The sequence below is a fragment of the Salmo trutta genome, chromosome 5, assembly GCF_901001165.1.
Source record: "Salmo trutta chromosome 5, fSalTru1.1, whole genome shotgun sequence".
Taxonomy (NCBI): Eukaryota; Metazoa; Chordata; class Actinopteri; order Salmoniformes; family Salmonidae; genus Salmo; species Salmo trutta.
This window is the reverse complement of record NC_042961.1, coordinates 17,966,178-17,992,198: the sequence shown is the minus strand read 5'-3', so window position 1 is coordinate 17,992,198 and position 26,021 is coordinate 17,966,178. Positions and strand designations below refer to the sequence as shown.

General features: G+C 47.2%; 2 protein-coding genes across 2 annotated transcripts in view; one reads left to right on the top strand and one right to left on the bottom strand.

Moving 5' to 3' along the window:
• LOC115193783 (galactosylgalactosylxylosylprotein 3-beta-glucuronosyltransferase 2-like) overlaps positions 1–5,445 on the top strand; it is a 40,043-nt gene extending 34,598 nt beyond the window's left edge. The window contains exons 3-4 of the mRNA XM_029752764.1: positions 2,283–2,431; positions 4,975–5,445. Of these exons, the coding sequence (XP_029608624.1) occupies positions 2,283–2,431; positions 4,975–5,061 (236 nt within the window). The 3' untranslated portion in view covers positions 5,062–5,445. The remainder of the gene's footprint in view (positions 1–2,282; positions 2,432–4,974) is intronic.
• A 1,825-nt stretch (positions 5,446–7,270) lies between these two features.
• The window catches only part of LOC115193782 (stromal membrane-associated protein 1), a 43,282-nt gene continuing 24,531 nt past the window's right edge, over positions 7,271–26,021 (bottom strand). Inside the window, exons 7-12 of the mRNA XM_029752763.1 lie at positions 20,356–20,434; positions 18,864–18,973; positions 11,980–12,193; positions 9,834–10,165; positions 7,844–8,788; positions 7,271–7,371 (exon numbers count right to left, since the gene is read on the bottom strand). Of these exons, the coding sequence (XP_029608623.1) occupies positions 8,651–8,788; positions 9,834–10,165; positions 11,980–12,193; positions 18,864–18,973; positions 20,356–20,434 (873 nt within the window). The 3' untranslated portion in view covers positions 7,271–7,371; positions 7,844–8,650. The remainder of the gene's footprint in view (positions 7,372–7,843; positions 8,789–9,833; positions 10,166–11,979; positions 12,194–18,863; positions 18,974–20,355; positions 20,435–26,021) is intronic.

Sequence of the window (26,021 nt, the reverse complement as noted above, 5' to 3'; positions counted from 1 at the left end):
GTGCTAACATAGTTTCAAAAGGGTTTTCTAATGATCAATTAACCTTTAAAAATGATCAACTTGGATTAGCTAACACAACGTGCCATTGGAACACAGGAGTGATCGTTGCTGATAATGGGCCTCTGTACGCCTGTGTAGATATTCCATAAAAATGTCTACACTGTATTTCTGATCAATTTGATTCTATTTTAATGGACAAAAAATGTGCTTTTCTTTCAAAAACAAGGACATTTCTAAGTGACCCCAAACTTTTGAACGGTAGTGTACATATATTATATTCACCAACAAACCTGCAATCACATTTTTTTTGCCCACAAAAACCCCCTTTAATCACTATTCATCTGATGTAGAATGGGCAATGGTGAGCAGTGTGTAAATTGCAGCTTTTACCTTAATAACTTGTATTGTGGTATTGGAGGCTATTGTTAGCAGCCAAGTAGGCCAATTAATCCGTCCCATCGCTGCTCGATCTCATTTACTGGGCCACAATTGGGCCAGAGAAAGAGGAGATGGTTTAGTATTCTTCTGGTGCAGGCACACACACACACACGAGTGCGCACGCGCACACACACACACAGTTCTGTATATCTCAGCCCACACACATGCACCAACACACATACATGCAAAGCCCTGTCCGTCATTGTCTTGGAGTGGAGCTCTCACCTGAAGAGGATTTTGAGAGAGCAACATGAATGTGTTTAGTATTTACGCTACAGCGAGTCAGTGGGACAAAAAAAGAGAGGGATGGTGCATGCTAACACTTCGTCTTTAATGACTCATGCTATTGCTAATATTAATCATTTTCTTGACCAATGGTCATAAGCCTCACTCATAAAACAGGAAGTAACCGGCTGTGTCACAGTATTCTAAAATGTCTATCCCTCCTTTGCCTCCTTTCCAAAGGTTTCCACCATTGTATCATGCCATATCAGTGACAATTCAACAGACAAAGATATGCTTGACTTAATTTATTAGGATCCCCATTAGCGAAAACTAGTCTTACTGGGGTCCGACACATAACGAAAAATACATTACAGATAAAAAAAACTTTACAATTGACATACATTTAAAAACATTAACATGTAGTGTGTGCATCTATCAGATACACATACAGTACATGTCAGTCAGTGGAGGCTGCTGAAGGGAGGACGACTCATAATAATGTCTGGAACAGAGCAAATGGAATGGCATCAAACACCTGGAAACCATGTGCTTGATGTGTTTGTTACCATTCCACTCATTACCACGAGCCCATCCTCCCCAATTAAGATGCCACCAACCTCCTGTACATACACACAAGTAGGTCACATGGGGGAGAGGCGTTTGTTGTTTGTTTTAGAAACCAGGTTTGCTGTTCACTTGCGCAATATAAGATGAAAGGGAGTTCTTTGTATAGTTTCTAACACGTACAGTACATACAATGCATAGAAACAGAACCATAAAGAAAAGGACAAGGAAAAGAAGCCAGGAAAGGAAGCTGGATGAAACTATTGAGACAGAAACTGCACTGACAGACAGGCATTGCTAACAGATGCACTAATCTTCATACCACCTTAGCTGCAGGTTAAGAGATGTATATCTTATAATTGCTTTCATACCCATCTATCATACCTGGGGTACAGCTTCTGGGCCTTCACTGCAGTATCACTCACTGCTCAGTAATATGCCTGATAGGACTGACCCAATAGGAAGATCTCAGTGGACTAACTCAGACACACTGTGTGTGTGTGTGTGTGTGTGTATGTGTGCGTGTTAAACTGGCGACCTTCTTTGACTCAAAATGCAGGAAATACACAACACAATCTCACACGCACACACACACACACACACAACAATCTCTCAGTGGAGTAGAAGGATACCCATGAGAGTAGAGTTATGGCCTAGAAAACAGTGTGCTAGAAACATGGAGAGGCGAGTAAACGTAATATGCTATTCCATGCAGCCATCAGCACACCCCATACCCAGTGGTATCGCATATACTGTAACTGAGATAAGGAGAGTAATATGAGATACTGTAGTGGGATCTTCCTGTGATACTGTCTGGCATTCTCAATGCATAGTCATGAACAGCAAACATACACACCCACGTGCACACACTCTGCCGCACAGTTGAGATATATCTGATCTCCGGTCAGTTGCACCATAGTTCGAGGTCATCAATGATCTGTATGTTGTCACTTCCAGGATGATTAAAGCAAGGAATTAATTGATCCCAAGATTGACATGTGATGTGTGAGCCATAATCATCGGACCAGGCATATGAACCTCTTCCTTTTCTCCAGGTTTTGCAGTGAACCTCCAAGTGGTCCTGGGGAGCCCACGGGCGTTGTTCAAGCGTAGGGGTTCCCAGCCTGGCATGCAGGAGTCTGACTTCCTGAAACAGATCACCAAGGTGGGGGAGCTGGAGCCCAAAGCCAACAACTGCACTAGGGTGAGTAGCCCATCATTGTGGCAACCCCATTCATCCCTGACCTCTAACCCCATATCAGACTCCAAAGACTTGCTAATTGGTCAAAACAACAAGTTGGCATGACAGTGAGAATTTTTTTTATTTGTGATGAAGCGCCATCTCCTAAAATAGCATCTGTGTGTCCCCTCTTCATCAGTTAGGCTACCTCCCTCCTCTCCTGTACAGCTCATGACACTGTTAGTCATCATCATTATCAGCCCATTAGTTTAATGGGGCCGCTGCAGGCTGATATTAATACATACCATTAGCAGGATGTGACATCATCAATTATCACCCACCACGGTCATATCACCAGCAGTACGTGACATCATCACTAAGAACAACCCAGCATTGCAGTACGACATAACGGTGCAGTCCGTTTTGGGGAAACGTGTCATTTTGTACAGACCATCATGCAACGTAGCAAACGTTGAACTGGAACCCAGGTAAAAGTTGCCTTTAGGCACAGATCTAGGGTCAGCTTACCTGCCCCACATGCTAACCTTAAAGGGGAAATTCTCAATTGAAACAAAGTGTTTTCCCCGCCCGTTTCAGTAAAAAGCTGAGGGAAAGGGCTGGAGAAATGTAACCACTCTCAAATTCACAGACACAGCTAACCAAGCATAATATAAAATGGATAGTTTTAGCCATGTTTTGAGACTATATGTACTTGGTTTACAAACATTGGAGTCAAACAAGCTTACATTCTGGGTTATGATGGGGTGTGACAGTTGAACTAAGCTCATGGAGCATTTCTATGTTATATTCTTCAAGAATCAATGGGTAAATACCACTGGGCACAGACCTCAGTTCAGAATCCAGTTTTGATTTACATTTGGTTGAGTTGTCCACTAACGTCAATTCAATGTGGAATGAACAACAAATGTCACCATATCATTGGATTTAGGTTAAAAGCTGGGTAAAAAACAAAAAAAGACAAAATGCCGTTACGTTATTACTTTTTGCAAATCCAATCAGTTTTCCACATTGAATCAACAACATCACATTGATTTGTTTGGGTTGAAATGATGAGGAAACAACGTTGATCCAACCAGTTTTTGCCCAATGTGATGTCATTCATTTTTAAGTCCAAATAGATGTAGAAACTGCGGATTGCTCCTTTAAGCATTAGGGAGGAAATACAAAACTTATCTAACTTTATCCTTGGAAATAAATGCTCAAACTGCTAAAAACTTGGAGTGAGTGGAGACAAGAGATGAGAAGGGAGGGTTAAAGGAGAGATGGAACAAGACAGAGAGAAGAGAAAGAAATTGACAGAGATAGGGAATAAAATTAGAATGAAGGAGAGAGAAAGATGAGAAAACATTTTAGACAGACAAAGGAGAATCCAATTTGGAAGGAGAGAGAGAGAGAGCAGACAGGAGATTTACTGCCATGGAGTCAGACTGTCTTTTAACTACTAGACACACTGGCACAGGGTGCTCTGCACACTGCCAACTCAGCACCTTTGGTGCCAATAGAGATTGGACTGCCTTTAACTCCCCCAAATCTCCCTCAACCTCTCCCATTTTATTACAGATGGGTTCTAACTAGATTCTACCTCAACCTCTCCCATTTTATTACTGATGGGTTCTAACTAGATTATACCTCAACCTCTCCCATTTTATTACAGATGGGTTCTAACTAGATTATACATTTACATTTTAGTCATTTAGCAGACACTCATATCCAGAGCGACTTACAGTAGTGAATGCATGCATTTAAAAAAAAAAAAAATTTGTACTGGCCCCCCTTGGGAATCGAACTCACAACCCTGGCGTATACCTCAACCTCTCCCATTTTATTACAGATGGGTTCTAATTAGATTCTACCTCAACCTCACATTTTATTACAGATGGGTTTTAACTAGATTCTATCACAACGTCTCCCATTTTATTACAGATGGGTTGTAATTAGATTTTACCTCTCCCATTTTATTACAGATAGGGTCAAACTAGATTCTACCTCAACCTCCCATTTTATTACAGATGGGTTCTACCTTAGATTCTACCTCAAATCGGCACTACAGACCAGACTAGAAAATATATATGGAGAGAAGGGAAGAGGAGAAATAAGAGGGAAGGGATTTAGGAGAGGAACAATAGAATGAACACAAACCTATGCCTGCTTCGCTGGCTGCAGCATTTGTCTCGTTAGATATGCAAAACGGCCCAATTAGCAGCCCCGTGTGCAGGAAAGGACATGTTCCACCTGAGTGGAGGCGGGAACGGATGGCACTGCACACCAACCATCCATCACTGTGTATGTGTGTGAACACAAATTACTGGGTTGGAAATAGAAGTGAGGCACTTTCCATGTACTACAGTAAAAGGTAGAACTAGCAGTCTATTCGGTCTGATCCACTCCCTCCCTTTCTGTCACAAAGAGCTTTTTCTTGAATATTTTAACAAAAGGCACCATTCCATTTCACATGGTTGGCTCAGTGATATAGTGGAAGTTATGCATCTATCTGGTGTGTGCTCATCAGAGAACACACACACTAACCCTCTCTCCCCCTCTTTCAGGTGTTGGTGTGGCACACTCGTACAGAGAAGGTGAATCTGGGCAACGAGCCCAGACATCGACAGGACAGTGTGGTTATCGAAGTCTAAGGGGTGGGATAACCAAGGAGGAATAAGCAAGCCCATTGGTCAGACAGACTGACAGTAATTTCTTGAACTACACTACTGACATCACCTTGCTTGACCATAACCTTGATATGGATTACACTATGATGGACAGGACTTTGGACCAATTGCATGGATGGGAACTGCTGCCTGAATGTTGTGAATGGCTCAATGAGATCCCAGACCTCAAAGGGGACCATAATGCACTGGGGTGACCATTGCTTTCCCAGGGGACTCTGCTCTTGTACTGCAATGTGGACCAGTCCCTTATAAAAAGTGAATTCCTATGAAGTATACAGGCTAAACAAGACTGTCTGTCTGTATGTACGTGTGTATGTAAACACAGCAACAACAAACAAAAAAATCCCCTTTTCAGGACCCTGTCTTTCAAAGATAATTAGTAAAAATCCAAATAACTTCACAGATCTTCATTGTAAAGGGTTTAAACACTGTTTCCCATGCTTGTTCAATGAACCATAAACAATTAATGAACATGCACCTGTGGAACGGTCGTTAAGACACTAACAGCTTACAGATGGTAGGCAATTAAGGTCAGTTATGAAAACTTAGGACACTAAAGAGGCCTTTCTACTGAAAACACCAAAAGAAAGATGCCCAGGTTCCCTGCTCATCTGCGTGAATGTGTCTTAGGCATGCTGCAAGGAGGCATGAGGACTGCAGATGTGGCCAGGGAAATAAATTGCAATGTTCGTACTGTGAGACACCGAAGACAGCGCTACAGGGAGACAGGATGGACAGCTGATCTTCCTCGCAGTGGCAGACCACATGTAACAACGCATGCACAGGATCGGTACATCCGAGCATGCACAGGATCGGTACATCCGAACATCACACCTGCGGGACAGGTACAGGATGGCAACAACAACTGCCCGAGTTACTCCAGGAACGCACTATCCCTCCATCAGTGCTCAGACTGTCCGCAATAGGCTGAGGGGCTGGACTGAGGGCTTGTCTGTCTGTTGTAAGGCAGGTCCTCACCAGACATCACCGGCAACAACGTCGCCTATGGGCACAAACCCACCGTCGCTGGACCAGACAGGACTGGCAAAAAGTGCTCTTCACAGACGAGTCGCGGTTTTGTCTCACCAGGGGTGATGGTCGGATTCGCATTTATCGTTGAAGGAATGAGAGTTACACCGAGGCCTGTACTCTGAAGCGATTTGGAGGTGGAGGGTCCGTCGTGGCCTGGGGCGGTGTGTCACAGCATCATCGGACTGAGCTTGTTGTCATTGCAGGCAATCTCAAAGCTGTGTGTTACAGGGAAGACATCCTCCTCCCTCATGTGGTACGTTTCCTGCAGGCTCATCCTGACATGACCCTCCAGCATGACAATGCCACCAGTCATACTGCTCGTTCTGTGCGTGATTTCCTGCAGACAGGAATGTCAGTGTTCTGCCATGGCCAGCGAAGAGCCCGGATCTCAAGCCCTTTAAGCACGTCTGGGACCTGTTGGATCGGAGGATAAGGGCTAGGGCCATTCCCCCAAGAAATGTCCGGGAACTTGCAGGTGCCTTGGTGGAAGAGTGGGGTAACATCTCACAGCAAGAACTGGTAAATCTGGTGCAGTCCATGAGGAGGAGATGCACTGCAGTCCTTAATGCAGCTGGTGGCCACACCAGATACTGACTTTCTTTTGAATTTGACCTCCCCTTTGTTCAGGGACACATTATTTTGTTAGTCACATGTCTGTGGAACTTGTTCAGTTTATGTCTCAGTTGTTGAATCTTGTTATGTTCATACATGTTAAGTTTGCTGAAAATAAACGCAGTTGACAGTGAGAGGAAGTTTCTTTTTTTTCTGAGTTTGTGTGTGTACCAGATCGGTGAGTATGAAACTGAACAATATGTGTGTGTGTCTGTAAAGACATACCAACGACAACATGGGCCGTGAGTAGTAGATCACCTGCTGGGTGTTGACTAACGACATGCACAATCGTCGGGAAATGAACAGAAAATCTCTTCCGATGTTCTGTGGTCAGCGGCGACCGGACGGCCAACCCGCTACGCACGGCTAACATTCCGGTTGGTTATCTTGTCCTCGAGTGTCTGTGGGTCTGTGACACACTGGACCACAGAGGCAAACTCCAGGAGTACAACTTTTATTCCAAATGACCCTCTTGTAAAAGCAGGAAAAATAATAAACAGCTTTACAATAAAAGAGTCATTGGACAGAAAATGGTCACAATAGTTTATGGCTATTGACTGTTTAATGCACGGAAATAACATTTCTCTCTGTACTAGGCACCAGAAAATGTAAACACCACTAGAAATAAACCTGGAGGACACACTGTGTGTATGAATTCGCTTGTGTGTGTGAGAGAGTGTGTTCTCTTGTTATTACATGGCAGGGACCCTGTATGTGGATAGAATCTCCAACTTAGAACTACACTCAGAATGTCTGTGTTTGATCTATTGTTTGTTAGCTCCTAGTGCACCACCTATTTCCCCCTGCAGTATTTCTTCACCTTCTTTCCCCACTATAGAATCTATAAATTGACATAAAGCAGGAGTAGACAGAGATTATGTCATCATAGAGGCCAGGAAGTAAGCACACGTGATGTTAAGCCAACTGTTCCAATCCCTGACATCTCCATTAGGCTCCCAATGTCAACACACTTCCTGAATCATCTGGAGATTTATGTCATCACTGTCATCTCTTTCTTCGTCGTATTCTGGTCCCCTCCCTCTCCCATTCCATGTAAGCTCCCTGCCCCACCGACTGTCATCCAGGTTTATTTGCCTCAAACTAATGCCCGATTTACACTAAATGGCCACCCCGAACCATACTGTGCTGGCTCAGATAATATGGTCTTTTCACTGTCATTTCCAGCAACTATGGTGGATGCGTAACCAGGCCAGCCCAGTACAGCTTGGCTTTATAGTGTCAATCAGACAGAACTGTGCTTCTTCTTGTTCTGCACACAACAAAACACCACAGTAAGACGGCAGAACACAACCTCAATGGGGAGGGGGGGGGGGGGGGGTCTATATCTTACACACATACAGTACTGGATCATACAATGTCTTGCTACAGGAGCTCTGAATGCCCAGAGGGGAGTACAGTATAATATACACACATGATATTGATGGGGGGGGGGGTGATCACCAACATGTTATCCATATCTCTCCATTTAAATATCTATTTACTCACTATTGGTTTTGGTAATGATATATTATTATTATTATTATTAGACGCTTGTATTATTGGTCCAGCAGCTTTTCTCTTTCGCCAATATGTTTTTTTTTTAACAAAAGAAAAAAAGGTCTAAAGAAGAAGAAAGTAAAAGTCCCAAGTAAAAAGATGAACACAAAGCTGCCAGTCTGTTTTCACCCGAGACTCCGCCCCCTTGCCCTTTGACCCTCAGCACACAGAGGGAGAGAGGGGTCTCTAAAGGAATGATAAACGGGGAGGAGGGAGAACAGTGGAGCAGTCCATAGATTGCCCCATGTGCGTTGTTTCCTGTTTCGCAGTTGGTGAGTGAGGGTAAAGGAGGAGATTTGGGGGGACATGGTTGTTCTGCCTCCCTCTTCCATTCTCCCCCCCCTCCCCTCCCTCACTTCCACAGCTGGGTACTGAGGGTCTGGCCCGAGGGAGGACCCACCCCCCCACCCATGGGAGCACCTGGTTGGACAAAGCCGGGTGGCGCTGCCACACCACCAGTCATGGCGATGCCCGATATCTGCTGGGTCATCTGAGAGAGATAAGAGATAAAGAGACATGGTGTGTGAGAGAGGCAGAGAAAGAGAGAAAGAATGGGGGGGGGGGGCAGAGAAAATAGAGACGGTTAGAGGGTTGGACAAACCATTTAGACAATTCTAGAATGACAGCAACAACCAGCTTAAAGGGATGCTTCGGGAGTTTGATAATGAGGCCCTTTATCTACCTTCCCCAGAGTCCGATGAACTTGTGGATACCATTTTAATGTCTCTGTGTCCAGTATGAAGTGATTTAGAGGTAGTTCCGTGAGCCAATGCTAATTAGCATTAGCGCAATGACTGGAAATGGGGATTTACTGGCTTGCTATCAGATGACTGGAAGTTTACGAGTAACGCTAGTTAGCAACTTCCTTCAAACTGCACGCAGAGACATAAAAATGGGATCCACGAGCTCATTGGACTCCGGGGAAGTAGATTTGAAAAAAATCCCAAAGTATCCCTTTAACACAGCGGACATTATTTCCTTACTGCATGTGTAAAGGACCGGAGAGAGTATACCCTCCTCTCATCTCTTTAGCCCTCAGTCAGTCCATCTCCCTCCCATCCCCCTTGCCCATTTCTCCTCTGCCTCCCCTGCCACGGTCCAGTCTTGGCTATCTAATCCATTAGAAATGCCCTTGCAGCAGTAGAATTATCGGCTTGTCTGAGATGTGTGTGTATTTGTGTGTGTAGCCCAGACAAGCCTAATGATTCGAGAGCACTTTTGAGTAGCCACCCCACCCCACCAACCATCCTTCCCAACCCCCACCCATAGGTTAAAAGCCCAACAGCACGCCCTGAACCCATTACAGTACACACACGACCATATCATGTACTGCAGCGAGGCAGAGCGTGTGTGTGTTTGATGTGTTGTCAGTGGGAGCACAGTGATTTATGATCTCTCATTAACCTCCTGCAGTCGTCAGGAAAATGACAATGCTCACACACACACAGAGGTCGAGTCAGGCTACAGAGACACACACAGAGGGAGGAATGAGTAGAGAATTTCCCCCGTGATCACCCACTGTGTGTGTGTATTACCTGGTTCACATTCCACTGGCCCTGCTGTTGTTGCTGCTGCTGCATGGCGGCGTACATCTGGGGAGTCCCCGCCCCCGCTGGCATAGCTCCGCCCGGAGGCCCCATCATGCCTTGCTGCATACCCATGTAACCGCCGTTGGGCATCACCATACCGACCATCATGCCAGAGTTCTGCCCCATCATGGCTCCTCCTCCCTGGGGCATAACACCGCCCGTCATGGTTGTGGGTGGCATAGCTCCGCCCACTCCTGGGTAAGTCTGGAAGTTAGGCTGTCCGGAGGGCTGGCTGGGGAACTGCTGCATCGGAGGCTGGCCCATATACATAGCAGCAGCTGGAGGAGAGGACACACACAGAGAGAGAGAGAGAGAGAGAGAGAGAGAGAGAGAAAGCATTTGGGTCGACACTTAATATCAGCAGAGGAAATACATTCTCAAGGTTACCTCCACTAGATTTCTCCTGCAGCAACGCTACATAAAGAATAGGTTCACTCAGCTACAGCTGAAGTCGGAAGTTTACATACACCTTAGCCAAATACATTTAAACTCAGTTTTTCACAATTTCTGACACTTAATCCAAGTAAAAATTCCCTGTTTAAGGATCACCACTTTATTTTAAGAATGTGAAATGTGAGAATAATAGTAGAGAGAATGACTTATTTCAGCTTTCATTTCTTTCATCACATTCCCTGTGGGTCAGAAGTTTACATACACTCAATTAGTATTTGGTAGCATTGCCTTTTAATTGTTTAACTTGGGTCAAACGTTTTGGGTAACCTTCCACAAGCTTCCCATAATAGGTTTGGTGAATTTTGGCCCATTCCTCCTGACAGAGCTGGTGTAACTGAGTCAGGTTTGTAGGCCTCCTTGCTCACACACACTTTTTCAGTTCTGCCCACACATTTTCTATAGGATTGAGGTCAGGGCTTTGTGATGGCCACTCCAATACCTTGACTTTGTTGTCCTTAAGCCATTTTGCAACAACTTTGGAAGTATGCTTGGGGTCATTGTCCATTTGGAAGACCCATTTGTAACCAAGCTTTAACTTCCTGACTGATGTCTTGAGATGTTGCGTCAATATATCCACATAATTTTCCTCCATCATGATGCCATCTATTTTGTGAAGTGCACCAGTCCCTCCTGCAGCAAAGCACCCCCACAATATGATGCTGCCATCCCCGTGCTTCACAGTTGGGATGGTGTTCTTTGGCTTGCAAGCACCCCCCTATTTCCTCCAAACATAATGATGGTCATTATGGCCAAACAATTCTATTTTTGTTTCATCAGACCAAAGGACATTTCTCCAAAAAGTACGATCTTTGTCCCCATGTGCAGTTGCAACCGTAGTCTGACTTTTATGGCGGTTTTGGAGCAGTGGCTTCTTCCTTACTGAGTGGCCTTTCAGTTTATGTCGATATATAGGACTCGTTTTACTGTGGATATAGATACTTTTGTACCTGTTTCCTCCAGAATGTTCACAAGGTCCTTTGCTGTTGTTCTGGGATTGATTTGCACTTTTCGCCCCAAAGTACGTTCATCTCTAGGAGACAGAACGCGTCTCCTTCCTGAGCTGTATGACAGCTGCGTGGTCTCATGGTGTTTATAATTGCGTACTATTGTTTGTACAGATGAATGTGGTACCTCCAGGCGTTTGGAAATTGCTCCCAAGGATGAACCAGACTTGTGGAGGTCTACAATTATTTTTCCTGAGGTCTTGGCTGATTTCTTTAGATTTTCCCATGATGTCAAGCAAAGAGGCTCTGAGTTTGAAGGTAGGCCATGAAATACATCCACAGGTACACCTCCAATTGACTCAAATGATGTCAATTAGCCTATCAGAAGCTTCTAAAGCCATGACATCATTTTCTGGAATTTCCCAAGCTGTTTAAAGGCACAGTCAACTTAGTGTATGTAAACTTCTGACCCACTGGAATTGTGATACAGTGAATTATAAGTGAAATAATCTGTCTGTAAACAATTAATGGAAAAATGACTTGTGTCATGCACAAAGTAGATGTCCTGTCAACTTGCCAAAACTATAGTTTGTTAACAAGAAATTTGTGGAGTGGTGGAAAAACGAGTTTTAATGACTCCAACCTAAGTGTATGTAAACTTCCAACTTCAACTGTATGTATGTACGTAGCATTACCTGGGGCAGCAGGCTGTGGGCTGACCGTGGTGTTGCTGTAGAGGGAGAGGATGGAGTCCTTGGAGAGGGGTTTCTTGGCCCCCTCCTCCGTCTTGGTGCTGCTACTGTTCTTCTCACTGAAGAGGTCCAGATTAGCCTGGGGGCCAGCAACACCCCCTGATCCCCCCGCGGACGCCGCTACTGCTGGGGCGCCTGGGGCTGCACTGGAGACCGCCTGGAGGGACAGAACATCACATAGGAACAGAGAGAATGTGTGTGTGTTTGTGAGATAGATCTGTGGCCAAATTGATTTAGTGAAGCCAACCTGCATGAGCAGAATGCACAAACACACATACATGCATACACTCACAACACTCACAACATAGAGGTAGTACGACTGACAGGCAGCGCTTAAAAAAAAGCGAGAGAGAGCGAGAGAGACACAAGGAAGAGAAGAGGTGCTGTCACCTTAAGTGAGATGGATGATATGAATTAGACTGGTGCAGAAGAGAGAGATGAATAGAGCGAGAACGAGGCTGAGAAGACACACACACCCTTTATAAAAACCTTTCAGCCGTTGTCACAGCCCCCGTCGTCGCATATACATGTTGAAAACGGCAGATTGTGTCATTGATAAGCGCTTAAAATTGGAACGCGTTGGCGGTACAGCGACACGCTATACGTGACGTCGGAGCTCAGGCGCTGTGCTCCACGGCGCTGTAATGGTTTTGACTGACAGCATTTATCAACTTGAGCACCGCACGTGACAAGAAGTTACCCCAATGCCATCACCCATTTGTTTTCTGAGTGAGGGAAATGCTGTAAATCGAGTGGATGTGTTCTGAAAGATGAGACGTTGAGGACTATAATAAATACCGCTTTGATATCATACAAGCAATCCACACACCCATGAGTCCAAATGTGCACTTCACGTTAACATATTTGAAAACTCATGCCATTTACAGTATCAACGTTTACGATCGCTAATATTTGATCCAGTTACCAGGATGACATGCGTTACGTCCTGGGTTGTCCTGAACACAATGAGCCTGTTTGTCGTATTGTGGAGGAAATTTGCCGCGGAACAAGTACATGAATGCACTCATGACTCAATTCTACGCGCACCAAAATGACAAATCTGTTTGTCGTCAGTGCCTTTGGAAAGCCTGACAATGTAAGATCGTATTTTAGAACTTAGCTAGCCATCTTGGCAATAGAATACGCTTTCAAATGATCCCCACCTGACCCAGATAGCGAAAGATAACGATTTGCGTAAAAAAAACAGTAATTGTGTGAAGGTGAGGGTGCAGGGCTGTGTTCCAAACTAAATAATACAAGTGTGCTTGTTTCAGTTCCTCAACGGAAAAGCTAGGAGAGATTAAAAAAAAGCACCTTATAGTTAAGGTCCTTTCCTAGAGTAAGAAGGTACATTGAAAGGTGTGTGACCACAAGGAGACACCAGTTAGTTCTCTCACTCAAACCCTGCTAATCGCTTTTCTTATCTGGCACCAGCTCCAAAATGTCAACCAACATTTGTATGATGTTACTGAATGTATCCAGAGTATTTTCAGATTTCATTATTGAAGAAAAATGTTAAAATGCTGTGAAAAGTACAGTACACGTAAAACGTACATCAAATCAACAGTGTGACGTGTGGATTCGGTCTTGTGTCAGGTGACCTGTGGTGTCGTCACCTTTGGCCTGATAATTAACCCCATAATCTCCAAAATGTTCTCCTTCAATTGCTACCATGGTCATGCATATAGTTCTTCTGTTAGAAAAGTTTCCATTTGGCCCTATCCATATAGGCCAATCTCCACGAGTGTCCGGGCTTAAATACGCAAAACATCCCTACCCACACAGACGCCCGTTAAGTCTAATGGCTGGGGACGGAGAAAGGATGGCGTAAAATCTGAAAACGGGTATGTGTGTAGGGAGGGCTAAGATAGAGAGAGGCTGCAATGAGGAAGAGAGGGAAAGGGGAGAGGACGGGGGAAATGAGAGGAGTGACGGAGAGGGAGAGAGGAGGGAGTCAGTTCATGAATTTAGGCGAGACAGGAGGGAAGTTGCGCGATAACGGAGCTTTTACGCTCATGTACACACGCGCCACGGGAAGGGCTCTGTGTGTTGTGGCATTCGGCTGCTTAGCAGGCGGCGCTGCTCTCCCCGTCTCTCTGCAGCCTCTCTGACTGGGGAACGAGGGAGCAGGAGAAAAGAGGGGTGAACGAAGTAGAAAAGCAGTGACTCATACTTACACACCTGTACACATGGCCTCGTACAAACAGACGAGTCCGAGACAGACAGAGGTGATTAAACACACAAACGTGTACTATTAATGAGCATGACCTTTTACTGTCTGCGCGCGCATACACACGGTCAATTTTCACTATACTAGGGCCGAGACAGATGAAGGTGACAAGCAGGCGGCTCTGGAGCGTTGCAACATGTATCAGTGTGCTATAAATACCCAGGCATCTGCATGTGGGCCAAAAATAAGCGTTTTCCTAACGTTAGATGTGTGTTTCAGTCGACTGCCTTCTGGATCAGAGTGATATAAGAGTAGGAGAGGGAGGGAGGGGTGTGTGTCTGTGTGTCTGGTCAATGTGGAGGGAATAAAGAGATGGTAGTGGAAGAACATCAGCAGGGACTGTACATGTCCTCACAGTGGACACAGTCAGGCACACACAACACACAGATCTGTGCATGGCTAGACTCCCACTCTAACACCAGTATCCCTGTTATATTTCCCTCTGTTGATTCTCCACAAAGCTGTGAATTAGAAGTGGCATTTCCATTCAACAGCCTTTTCCCACCGTGTCAGTATTCATATACTTCTACATTCAGACCCACAAATACTTAGCAGCGTGTGTTCCAGCCTGCCCGAATCTGGCAGAACACACACACACACCACACACCACACACACACACACACTACCCCCCTCTGATACACCATCTGCAGCCGACAATCCTACTGAGCAGAAGGTTTTGTCTGTATGTGTACGGAGGGGCTTATTTTACTGAACACAGACCTGGCCAGGGAAGAGAGGAGGGGGGCTTATTTTACTGAACACAGACCTGGCCAGGGAAGAGAGGAGGGGGGCTTATTTTACTGAACACAGACCTGGCCAGGGAAGAGAGGAGGGGGGCTTATTTTACTGAACACAGACCTGGCCAGGGAAGAGAGGAGGGGGGCTTATTTTACTGAACACAGACCTGGCCAGTGAAGAGAGAGAGGGGGGTTAATTTACTGAACACAGACCTGACCAGGGAAGAGAGGAGGGGGGCTTATTTGACTGAACACAGACCTGGCCAGGGAAGAGAGGAGGGGGGCTTATTTGACTGAACACAGACCTGGCCAGGGAAGAGAGAGAGAGGGGGGTTATTTTACTGAACACAGACCTGGCCAGGGAAGAGAGAGAGAGGGGGGTTATTTTACTGAACACAGACCTGGCCAGGGAAGAGAGAGAGAGGGGGGTTATTTTACTGAACACAGACCTGGCCAGGGAAGAGAGAGAGAGGGGGGGGACAGATTGAAAGACTAATAACCGACAGGTGGGAGAACACCTTCTCTCCGACTGTGTTTTTCCAGAATATTCAGAAGGAAAAAGGGTCGTTGGAGGAAAAGCTGGGGATAACACAAATCTCAGGTCATGGAGATCTGTAATCACATTTTCAGAATTGACATACTGGAGATAGAAGAGCACACCAGAATCCTGGTTGATAGTGGAGGGAAAGCAGATCAAGGTTGTCTAATGTATGGCTGTGTGTGTGTGTGTGAACCACAGCTCAAACCAGTAGCACAAACCAACCATAGGCAACCAGTAGGAAAGTGTGGATTCTTTCATTGTGTGTCTGGATTCCTTCCATGTGCAAGCAGTGCAGATGCGTTGTGTGTCCTACATGAACAGAATACAGGCAGGGAGGGAGAGACAGGGATGGGAAAGGAAGGGGAGCGGGGAAGGAAAGAGGAAGCAAGGAGGGAGGATGGAGGAATGGAGGGAAGGAGGAGAGGGGTGGAGAGCAGATGGAGGGAGGGGAGGGGCTGAGAGAGAGAAGGCAGGCTGGGGTTGGTAACAGCAGTAGTTGGAGATGCTGGAACCAACCACCCATAATTGCTCTTCATGCTCAGAGTCCGGACTGTGCTGTGTCCATGCTCAGAGTCACGACTGTGCTGTGTCCATGCTCAGAGTCACGACTGTGCTGTGTCCATGCTCAGAGTCACGACTGTGCTGTGTCCATGCTCAGAGTCACGACTGTGCTGTGTCCATGCTCAGAGTCAGGACTGTGCTGTGTCCATGCTCAGAGTCAGGACTGTGCTGTGTCCATGCTCAGAGTCAGGACTGTGCTGTGTCCATGCTCAGAGTCAGGACTGTGCTGTGTCCATGCTCAGAGTCAGGACTGTGCTGTGTCCATGCTCAGAGTCAGGACTGTGCTGTGTCCATGCTCAGAGTCAGGACTGTGCTGTGTCCATGCTCAGAGTCAGGACTGTGCTGTGTCCATGCTCAGAGTCAGGACTGTGCTGTGTCCATGCTCAGAGTCAGGACTGTGCTGTGTACATGCTCAGAGTCAGGACTGTGCTGTGTCCATGCTCAGAGTCAGGACTGTGCTGTGTCCATGCTCAGAGTCAGGACTGTGCTGTGTCAGCGTGCAGCCGGTGTATGCTGTGAGCCGTGAAACAAGAAAGGGTAGATCTGTGTGTGTGTGTGTGTGTGTGTGTGTGTGTGTGTGTGTGTGTGTGTGTGTGTGTGTGTGTGTGTCGGCAGTGGAGAGCCAGGGGAGTATGGAAGTGGGATGAAGGGAGGGGTGGAGGAATGACTGTGGCACCTATCAAACACACCTCTTTATTTAACCACCACTCCATCTCTCTTTATTTAACCACCCCTCCATCTCTCTCTTTATTTAACCACCACTCCATCTCTCTCTTTATTTAACCACCCCTCCATCTCTCTCTTTATTTAACCACCCCTCCATCTCTCTCTTTATTTAACCACCCCTCCATCTCTCTCTTTATTTAACCACCCCTCCATCCCTCTCTTTATTTAACCACCCCTCCATCTCTCTCTTTATTTAACCACCCCTCCATCTCTCTCTTTATTTAACCACCCCTCCATCTCTCTCTTTATTTAACCACCCCTCCATCTCTCTCTTTATTTAACCACCCCTCCATCTCTCTCTTTATTTAACCACCCCTCCATCTCTCTCTTTATTTAACCACCCCTCCATCTCTCTCTTTATTTAACCACCCCTCCATCTCTCTCTTTATTTAACCACCCCTCCATCTCTCTCTTTATTTAACCACCACTCCATCTCTCGTTCTCCACTGCTGTTCTCAGACTGGGAGACATTTGAGAGGAGAAAATACTCTGTGTGGCTCCTCTCTCTTCCTCAGTCTCTGTACCATGTTCAGACTACCCTCTCTCTCTTCCTCAGTCTCTGTACCATGTTCAGACTACCCTCTCTCTCTTCCTCAGTCTCTGTACCATGTTCAGACTACCCTCTCTCTCTTCCTCAGTCTCTGTACCATGTTCAGACTACCCTCTCTCTCTTCCTCAGTCTCGGTACCATGTTCAGACTACCCTCTCTCTCTTCCTCAGTCTCTGTACCATGTTCAGACTACCCTCTCTCTCTTCCTCAGTCTCGGTACCATGTTCAGACTACCCTCTCTCTCTTCCTCAGTCTCTGTACCATGTTCAGACTACCCTCTCTCTCTTCCTCAGTCTCTGTACCATGTTCAGACTACCCTCTCTCTCTTCCTCAGTACCATGTTCAGACTACTCTCTCTCTCTCTCTCTCTCTCTCTCTCCCCCTCTTGCTCTCCTTCTGCACTATGTCCCAATCTCCCTCTTCTGCATCCCAATCCTGTCCCCTCTCATCCTCTTCCCTCTCCAGTGGTAATATTCACAGATACATTATTGGAGCCGTGTCCTTTCATCTGACAGGCCTTAACTAACCAGCAGTGCCAGTTGTGACTGGGGAGCTGGGGACAGGGACACTGTGAAATTAACTCAATACGCTCTGACCTCTCTCCATCTCTCAGGGGATATGGAATGTGGGGACTAGACTGCACATTAAATGTTTGTCTGTTATGTGTGTGTGTGTGTGTGTGTGTGTGTGCGCGCGCGCGCGCGCGCATGAGTAGAGGTCAATGTGTATGTATGAGTGTGTTCTTATTGCAGAGGAACACAAAACCCAGTGCTCCAGTCTGTCTTCACTGACTTCAATTCTATCCACAGGGGAGAGGGCATAGGCTGATTACACTGGGAGGTGGTCCAGAAGAAGACGTGAGAGTTGTGGTGGGAGGTGGTACCTGGGGGTTGTGGTGGTCCCTGGGGGTTGTGGTGGGAGGTGGTACCTGGGGGTTGTGGTGGTCCCTGGGGGTTGTGGTGGGAGGTGGTACCTGGGGGTTGTGGTGGGAGGTGGTACCTGGGGGTTGGGGTGGGAGGTGGTACCTGGGGGTTGGGGTGGGAGGTGGTACCTGAGGGTTGTAGTGGGAGGTGGTACCTGGGGGTTGGGGTGGGAGGTGGTACCTGGGGGTTGTGGTGGGAGGTGGTACCTGGGGGTTGGGGTGGGAGGTGGTACCTGGGGGTTGGGGTGGGAGGTGGTACCTGGGGGTTGGGGTGGGAGGTGGTACCTGAGGGTTGTAGTGGGAGGTGGTACCTGGGGGTTGGGGTGGGAGGTGGTACCTGGGGGTTGGGGTGGGAGGTGGTACCTGGGGGTTGGGGTGGGAGGTGGTACCTGGGGGTTGGGGTGGGAGGTGGTACCTGGGGGTTGGGGTGGGAGGTGGTACCTGAGGGTTGGGGTGGGAGGTGGTACCTGAGGGTTGTGGTGGGAGGTGGTACCTGAGGGTTGTGGTGGGAGGTGGTACCTGGGGGAGGTGGTACCTGGGAGTTGTGGGGAGGTGGTACCTGAGGGTTGTTGGAGGAGGGCAGAGGGTTGGACACCATTGGACCAAAGATGTCCTCATCACTGACTGGTGCAGCAGAAGAACTGGTTGCAGCTCCACCTGCAGGTGCATCTGAGAGAGAGAGAGAGAGTTAACATTGACCTGTAGGCAGTATAGAGTTTGTGCGTAATCTCATATCCGTGTGTGTGTGTGTCTGTATGACTCCTGGTTATTTATGATGCGCTGCCTATTCCCCTTCCCTCCTCAGATGTAGGATGTTTTGGGATATTATTTACTTGGGGTTCAGAACCATAATACAATGAAAAAGCCCAGTCAGCCCTCTCCACACAGGTATATGAACATAACTCAATGATATTTCAAATCAGTCAACTAAGAAACGGCCCATTACTTTCAGGTGGATATGGATTTTCGTTCACAGGGATTTCACTTCCGAAGTTGAAATGGAATTAAATTTCAATTCGTGGATCACAAACTGCCAATTGTTTTCAAGGGCTATTTTTAGAATCATTCATCTGATTTTCAAAATGTGATATAAGGTCAATAGACAGACCAAGACAGAGACAGACGACAGAGACAGACGACAGAGACAGACGACAGAGACAGACGACAGAGACAGACATAGGGATGTTGACTGATCGTGATCACAGAGACATTGCCCATCTCCAATCCAGCTGCTCTCCACAACAGGAAGGAAAGCACCATGGGACATTGGGGAGTGAGAGAACGAGAGAGACGGGGAAAGAATGAGAATGTGACGAGAGGAGAAACTGTGTCCCCCCCCTCCTCAAAAGGTGAGACCATTAGTAGACAATGTACCACTCAGACAGAGAGAATGAGACGTGTATGATGGGGAGTTTGACCAGAGAGCAATATAGAGAGAAAAAAAGAGAGAGAGAAATTAGAGAGAGCAATAGAGAGAGAGAGAAATCGAGAGAGAGAGAGGTAAGACAGCATGATGGTAGTCTTTATATAACACTATGTTAGAACATCCATAATTTAGCCCTTTAAGTGTGAACAAAATTTAGCCCCTTGAGAGAGAACAGGGGAAATAATTGAGAGAGAAGAGAAAGAAGCAGTGCATGGTGGGGATTTTGAACAGAGAGGGAGAGGGCAATGAAATGAGAGTGCCACGGGCTCTTCTCCACTTGACAGTACCCTCCCTTTGTTCCGGCTTCAACTGACCATCTATTATGGGATGGCCACTCTGGGAGCGAGAGCTGAGCGAGCCATGGAAACGTACTGCCTCCATCAGGAAGACACATGGTTTCATTTTGGGTCCTTTTAGACAGACCCAAAACGCCACCCCACCTCCCTGGCCACGGCAGTTTAATTAACCTGACACTTTCTCACCCTTCTACACGTGCCTCTTTCACTCTGTCATTCTCCCCCCACTAGACACACACAGCGAGCGAGCGAGCGAGAGAGAGCTTGATAAAGTGGGGGCATTTAGAGTATCCATTTCTAGGATCTGGGATCTGCTGGTCATGCCTTACCCAGGCCGAGCAGGTCGATGGCCGGCTCGGGGGTCCTCCTGAGATTGGCTCTGGGGTCTGTCTGAAGCTCCACCTTCTTCTGTGGAGACCGGAAGGAAGAGGAAGAGAGAGAGCAGAGAGAGTCAGAACAGAGCCCTACAATACAACAGGATTCCATACGGTTGGAAAGTTATCTTGTTGTAAAAGGGTTGAGCTGAATTACTGTGCACCATTAATATTCAGTGTCCATCAGGCACACAGTTATGGTCACAAAGTTGAAGGCCCAGTGCAGTCAAAAAGTAGATTTTTCTGTGTTTTATATTTTCACACTGAGGTTGGATTAATACTGTGCAATTAATGATAATGTCCTTTTAGTGCAATGTGTTTAAAACGACTGAAACATCAGCCTGTTTTGGTGGGACAAAGTTTTGGCCTGCCTGGTGACATCACCAGGCGGTAAATTAGTTAATAGACCAATTAGAAAGGGAGTTCCAAACCTCTCTGCCAATAACAGCTAGTTTTCAGTTTTATACCCTCCCAACTCAGACCACTCCCAGACAGTCCTAGCTAAATTCTTGCTTGAGAAATTGCTCTTTGTTAAGAAGCTATTTTTGTTTTCAATTAAAATTGTGAAAAAGAAACACACAACAAGATACTTAATTGTTACCCAGAAATGATTTGCTATTGAGATAAAAAAACAGCTGCATTGGACCTTTGCGCTAGAGAAAGGTCGACGGTAGTCATTCTGAAACACAGATACACATTGGCAAATGCCATCTCAAATAAAGCGGTTTACATGTCTAGGAATCGGGACTGATCGATTGTAAATTGGCCTTCACTGCCGATTCTAGTTGGTGATTGGATCTCAGGGCTGTCTCCAGATTGTGATTGGATGTAAGGACTGGCTCTAGTTCGTGATTGGCAATTCGGCCCTCGGGACTAGGCCTAGTTGTTGTTGACAGCGGATTCCTAATCTGAGGTGAGACCAGGGAACGATTCAACTCCAGCAACACCAGGCAAACAAAGTGAGCATTGTAATCAACAGCCAAACACTCTCCTCCACGTCCACTATCATCACCTTCACACCTACAGAAGAGCAGCAAATAACTGCATACCAAGCAGGAGTACAGTCAAAAGCAGCAAACGTCCACAGTCCACACAAAGCAGACAAGAGACTGAAATGCTGTTTTAGCAAAGATCAGCACAAACGAACCCGACCAAAAACATACCAGCAGAAATCAAGATACTACAGACCAGCCAGGAACCGCAAACCTCCACGCACGAGAGCGCCTAAACAAACCCACCGAGACGACCAAACGCGACACACTACCGTCACCGTGGAGAAGAAGCAGTGTACAACAGTTCCCTGACACCGTGAGACTCATCTCGGGAAGAAAAGGTCCAGCAGGAGGAAAAACAAATAGTCTGGCCCCGCTAGCTGCCTGTCACACAAGGATGTCACCAGCCAGCCTGACAGCTGCCTTATTAACACTACAAAAGGAAATGATAACGCTGCCACTGTCTGGGGATGTGTGTCAAGACAGCCCCGGAATGGAGAGATGGAGTGAGAAAGAGAGACGAAAAGAGACTTTAAAATGCTCTTTAGTAAAACTAAATGGCAACAAAAGGGCATTAGGAAATAGGAGAGCACTGACACTGAAGCTGCAACGTCAGGTATACTCCCTCATCATCAAAAAGTAGTCCGCACAGCTCCACCATACACATTATGAAGTTCAAACACACAAAATAGATTTCCAAACCATGGCCTGACTAGAAACCTATTCTGGAACACACCTGAACCACAACACAACCATTATTCATCAAGCCCAGGGCTTCTGCAACGTCTCTCTGGGCATGTTGGTTGTTTGATGCAAGTGTGTGTGTGTCTGTGTGTGTGTGTAGTAGAGTTTGGGAGTGACGGAGTGTTACTGTGGTGAATGGTGCAGAACCGCTGCAGCCTGACGGACTTTAACAGCCTCTGACAGTCTGATGCGCAACACACACACACACACACACACCTTCTCTAAGAGGTTTTGTCACATAGGGAAGATCCTAAGCTGCCTGCCACACAGGAGTGTTTCTTCCGGAGCTAAATTCATCTGACAGTCAGGGAAAAGTCCCTTCGTTTGAGCTGCAGACCTGCAAAACTCGTGCGCGCGCACCATTTTCACACACACACCATTTTCATGCCCTCTGGAGTCTACTAGATTGTTGGGAAAAGGTCAGGGCTTGGGAGTTGATGCGTGACTGCGCGCACGCACACACACACACACACACACACACACTTAGAGCTGATGAGAGGACTACTCAGAAACAGTGATCTCACACTAAAGCTACCTCTCTCCCCCTCTGTGTTCTGGCTATTCCTACGTCAAGTGTGAGGTGTGAATTGAAAATGTGTTTTTGTATATCCCAACTCACCCGAGACACACCCTTGGAGAGTGTGGTCACGGATCAGCCATTATTGACGGCGAGCAATTAGGGTTAAGTGCCTTGCTCAAGGGCAGATCGACAGATGTTTTTTTCCCCCCACCTTGTGGACTTGGTTGATTCGAACTAGCAACCTTTTGGTTACTGGGACAATGCTCTAACCACTAGGCTACGTGATAGGCTCAGAGCACTGCTAGTGAACGCAGACCTGCTTTCCTATTTTGTTCTTATTATAAAACACTACTCGGCCACTTTGCATAAAGTAATTGGATTTATGGCTTTTTACACCCAATCCCAGCTCGACCGCAGAGGGGGGTCACGGAAACGTTAATACAACACCGATTTGGAGACTCTTTGGTGTGTGTGTCTGTCTTTATCGCGACGCTGTGTGTGTGTGTGTGTGTGTGTGTGTGTCTGTGTTTGCATGTATTGCAATGCTGTGTGTGTGATAGAGCGATGCTATCTCCCTCTCGCTAATACTAACTTCAGCGCGAGCACAAAGGGCAGATACGTGGTCTTTCGCTCCCTGTCTGTCTGCGAGCGATAAAGTTTTAATTAGTCGTTTTTACACAAAAGGCTTTAGAAATGCTAATCTATTGGCTTCGCGGGGAACAGAGCAAACGCAGTTTGAGTCAGTCAACAGTCAAAGACCAAACGAGGTCAACGCTGAGCTGACTGTGGTTGGACCACTCACACATACAAAATAAAAACGAAGCTGAATTTCCAGTGTGTAACTATTTTTCCAGGGTGGGACCTGGTTGTGAGCATTCAAGATACGGTCCACACACAGTGGGGGACTGGGGGGTTGTGGGAAACAGTCTCAGCTCATCTTCCGACTCCAGCAGTGTCAATCCAATATTGATTAGCCTCCCAGTGGCTACGCTATCGATCCACGGCCTGCTTACCCCCCCCCCCCCAACGAGAAGGGGGCCGCCTCTGGCAGTTGTTAGTCACAGGATGCTACTCGTTTGGGCTGCCTGTGTGTGTGTGTGTGTGTGTGTGTGTGTACGCATGCGAGGGGTTTGGCTGTTCGTCAGAGGATACGGCTCCTTAGAGTGCCCTTCACATCATTTGCTCAACTCACTCCCATCGACCAGAGATGGCACATGGTGTACCGTGTGTGTGACATCCGTCTCTCTCTCTCTGTGTGTGTGTTGAATCTCATCTCCCTCCCAGAGCCAATCCCCGTCCAGATGTGCTGTGCCCCTCTCTCCCTGATAAAGTACCCCTGTTACAGTAGCTGTCACACACACACACACACACACACACACAACAAAGACCACGCCGCAACTTCCGATGCAGGGAACATCACTTGTTCTCCTTTGATATTTTATTCATGGCCTGAAAAGAAAACATAAGCTTCCGCTCTGATGGGAGGGAGCCGCCTTGCTGTTTGGTGAGGGGGAGAGAAACAGAGAGAGTAAGAGAGGGGGGGAGGGGGAGAGAAACAGAGAGAGTAAGAGAGGGGGGGAGGGGGAGAGAAACAGAGAGAGTAAGGGGGGAGCCGCCTTGCTGTTTGGTGAGGGGGAGAGAAACAGAGAGAGAAAGAGAGGGGGGGGAGCCGCCTTGCTGTTTGGTGAGGGGGAGAGAAACAGAGAGAGTAAGGGGGGGAGCCGCCTTGCTGTTTGGTGAGGGGGAGAGAAACAGAGAGAGTAAGGGGGGGGGGCCGCCTTGCTGTTTGGTGAGGGGGAGAGAAACAGAGAGAGTAAGAGAGGGGGGGAGCCGCCTTGCTGTTTGGTGAGGGGGAGAGAAACAGAGAGAGTAAGGGGGGGAGCCGCCTTGCTGTTTGGTGAGGGGGAGAGAAACAGAGAGAGAAAGAGAGGGGGGGAGCCGCCTTGCTGTTTGGTGAGGGGGAGAGAAACAGAGAGAGAAAGAGGGGGGGGGGGGGCCGCCTTGCTGTTTGGTGAGGGGGAGAGAAACAGAGAGAGAAAGAGAGGGGGGGGAGCCGCCTTGCTGTTTGGTGAGGGGGAGAGAAACAGAGAGAGAAAGAGGGGGGAGACGCCTTGCTGTTTGGTGAGGGGGAGAGAAACAGAGAGAGTAAGAGAGGGGGGAGACGCCTTGCTGTTTGGTGAGGGGGAGAGAAACAGAGAGAGTAAGGGGGGGAGCCGCCTTGCTGTTTGGTGAGGGGGAGAGAAACAGAGAGAGTAAGAGAGGGGGGGGAGCCGCCTTGCTGTTTGGTGAGGGGGAGAGAAACAGAGAGAGTAAGAGAGGGGGGAGACGCCTTGCTGTTTGGTGAGGGGGAGAGAAACAGAGAGAGTAAGAGAGGGGGGGAGGGGGAAGAGAGGGAGAGAAACAGCAACTGATAAAGAACAGAACAGCTTGAGAGTGATAGATTGCGTGGAAAGGAGAGACAGAGGGACTACATGCTACCACCCACTACCCCAGAGGCTGTCTATGCCCAAGGCAACACACCTGTGTGGAAATCACAACACTGCAGTATTATGCTCCTACCTCAACATGCTACTGCAGTGCAGTGTGTACACTTGGTCTCTCTCTCCCTCCCAATAAAATCCACCTCCTCAACACCCCTCCTTCCTCCCTCACATTCACACATATGTATCACTCACACACACACACACACAGTGCAGGTGTCACACTGGCTTTGCACTCAGCCAGAGTTCAGCCAATGAGAGAAGACACAGAGAGGCCAGCAGATGCTGCTAGGACAGAATCATTGCTAAAGCTTAATTACAGCCCACAGGCGGTGGACATATAGAGAGGGGGGAGGGTGACACAGAGAGAGAGAGAAAGGAGGGAGGGAAAGAGTACAGACGGAGCGAGAAAAGGAAGGGGAGAAAGATGAGAGGGGGTGGGATGGAGAGCTAGAAAAGAACGAGGGAGACGTGTGTGTGCGCGGCGAGAACGCCACAGCTTACCCAGGCTTCAATAGCGAAGGGAGAGTCTTAATGGTCATCCTCCTCGGTAGGCTGCCAGATGCAGGAGGATGCAAATAAGTTCCCAAACCGCATCCAGATGTTATCCATTACCCTGTCTATACAGCTGGGTTTATACGGTCTTATCTAGTTGCTCGCCACATCAAAACATTATCTAGTACCTATCTGCTAGTGCTCCCTAATGGAAAAGCATCTAAACCCTAGACCGTGCAACTCATGAGAACAGCAAAGCCAGGGATGTTACTGCACCCATATCTCACCATCTCATAACAGCCATCAGAAACTGGGTGATTCGAGCCCTGAATGGCTGACAGCCGTGGTATATCAGACCAGATCAGATCAGGCATGACAAAACAGTTTTAC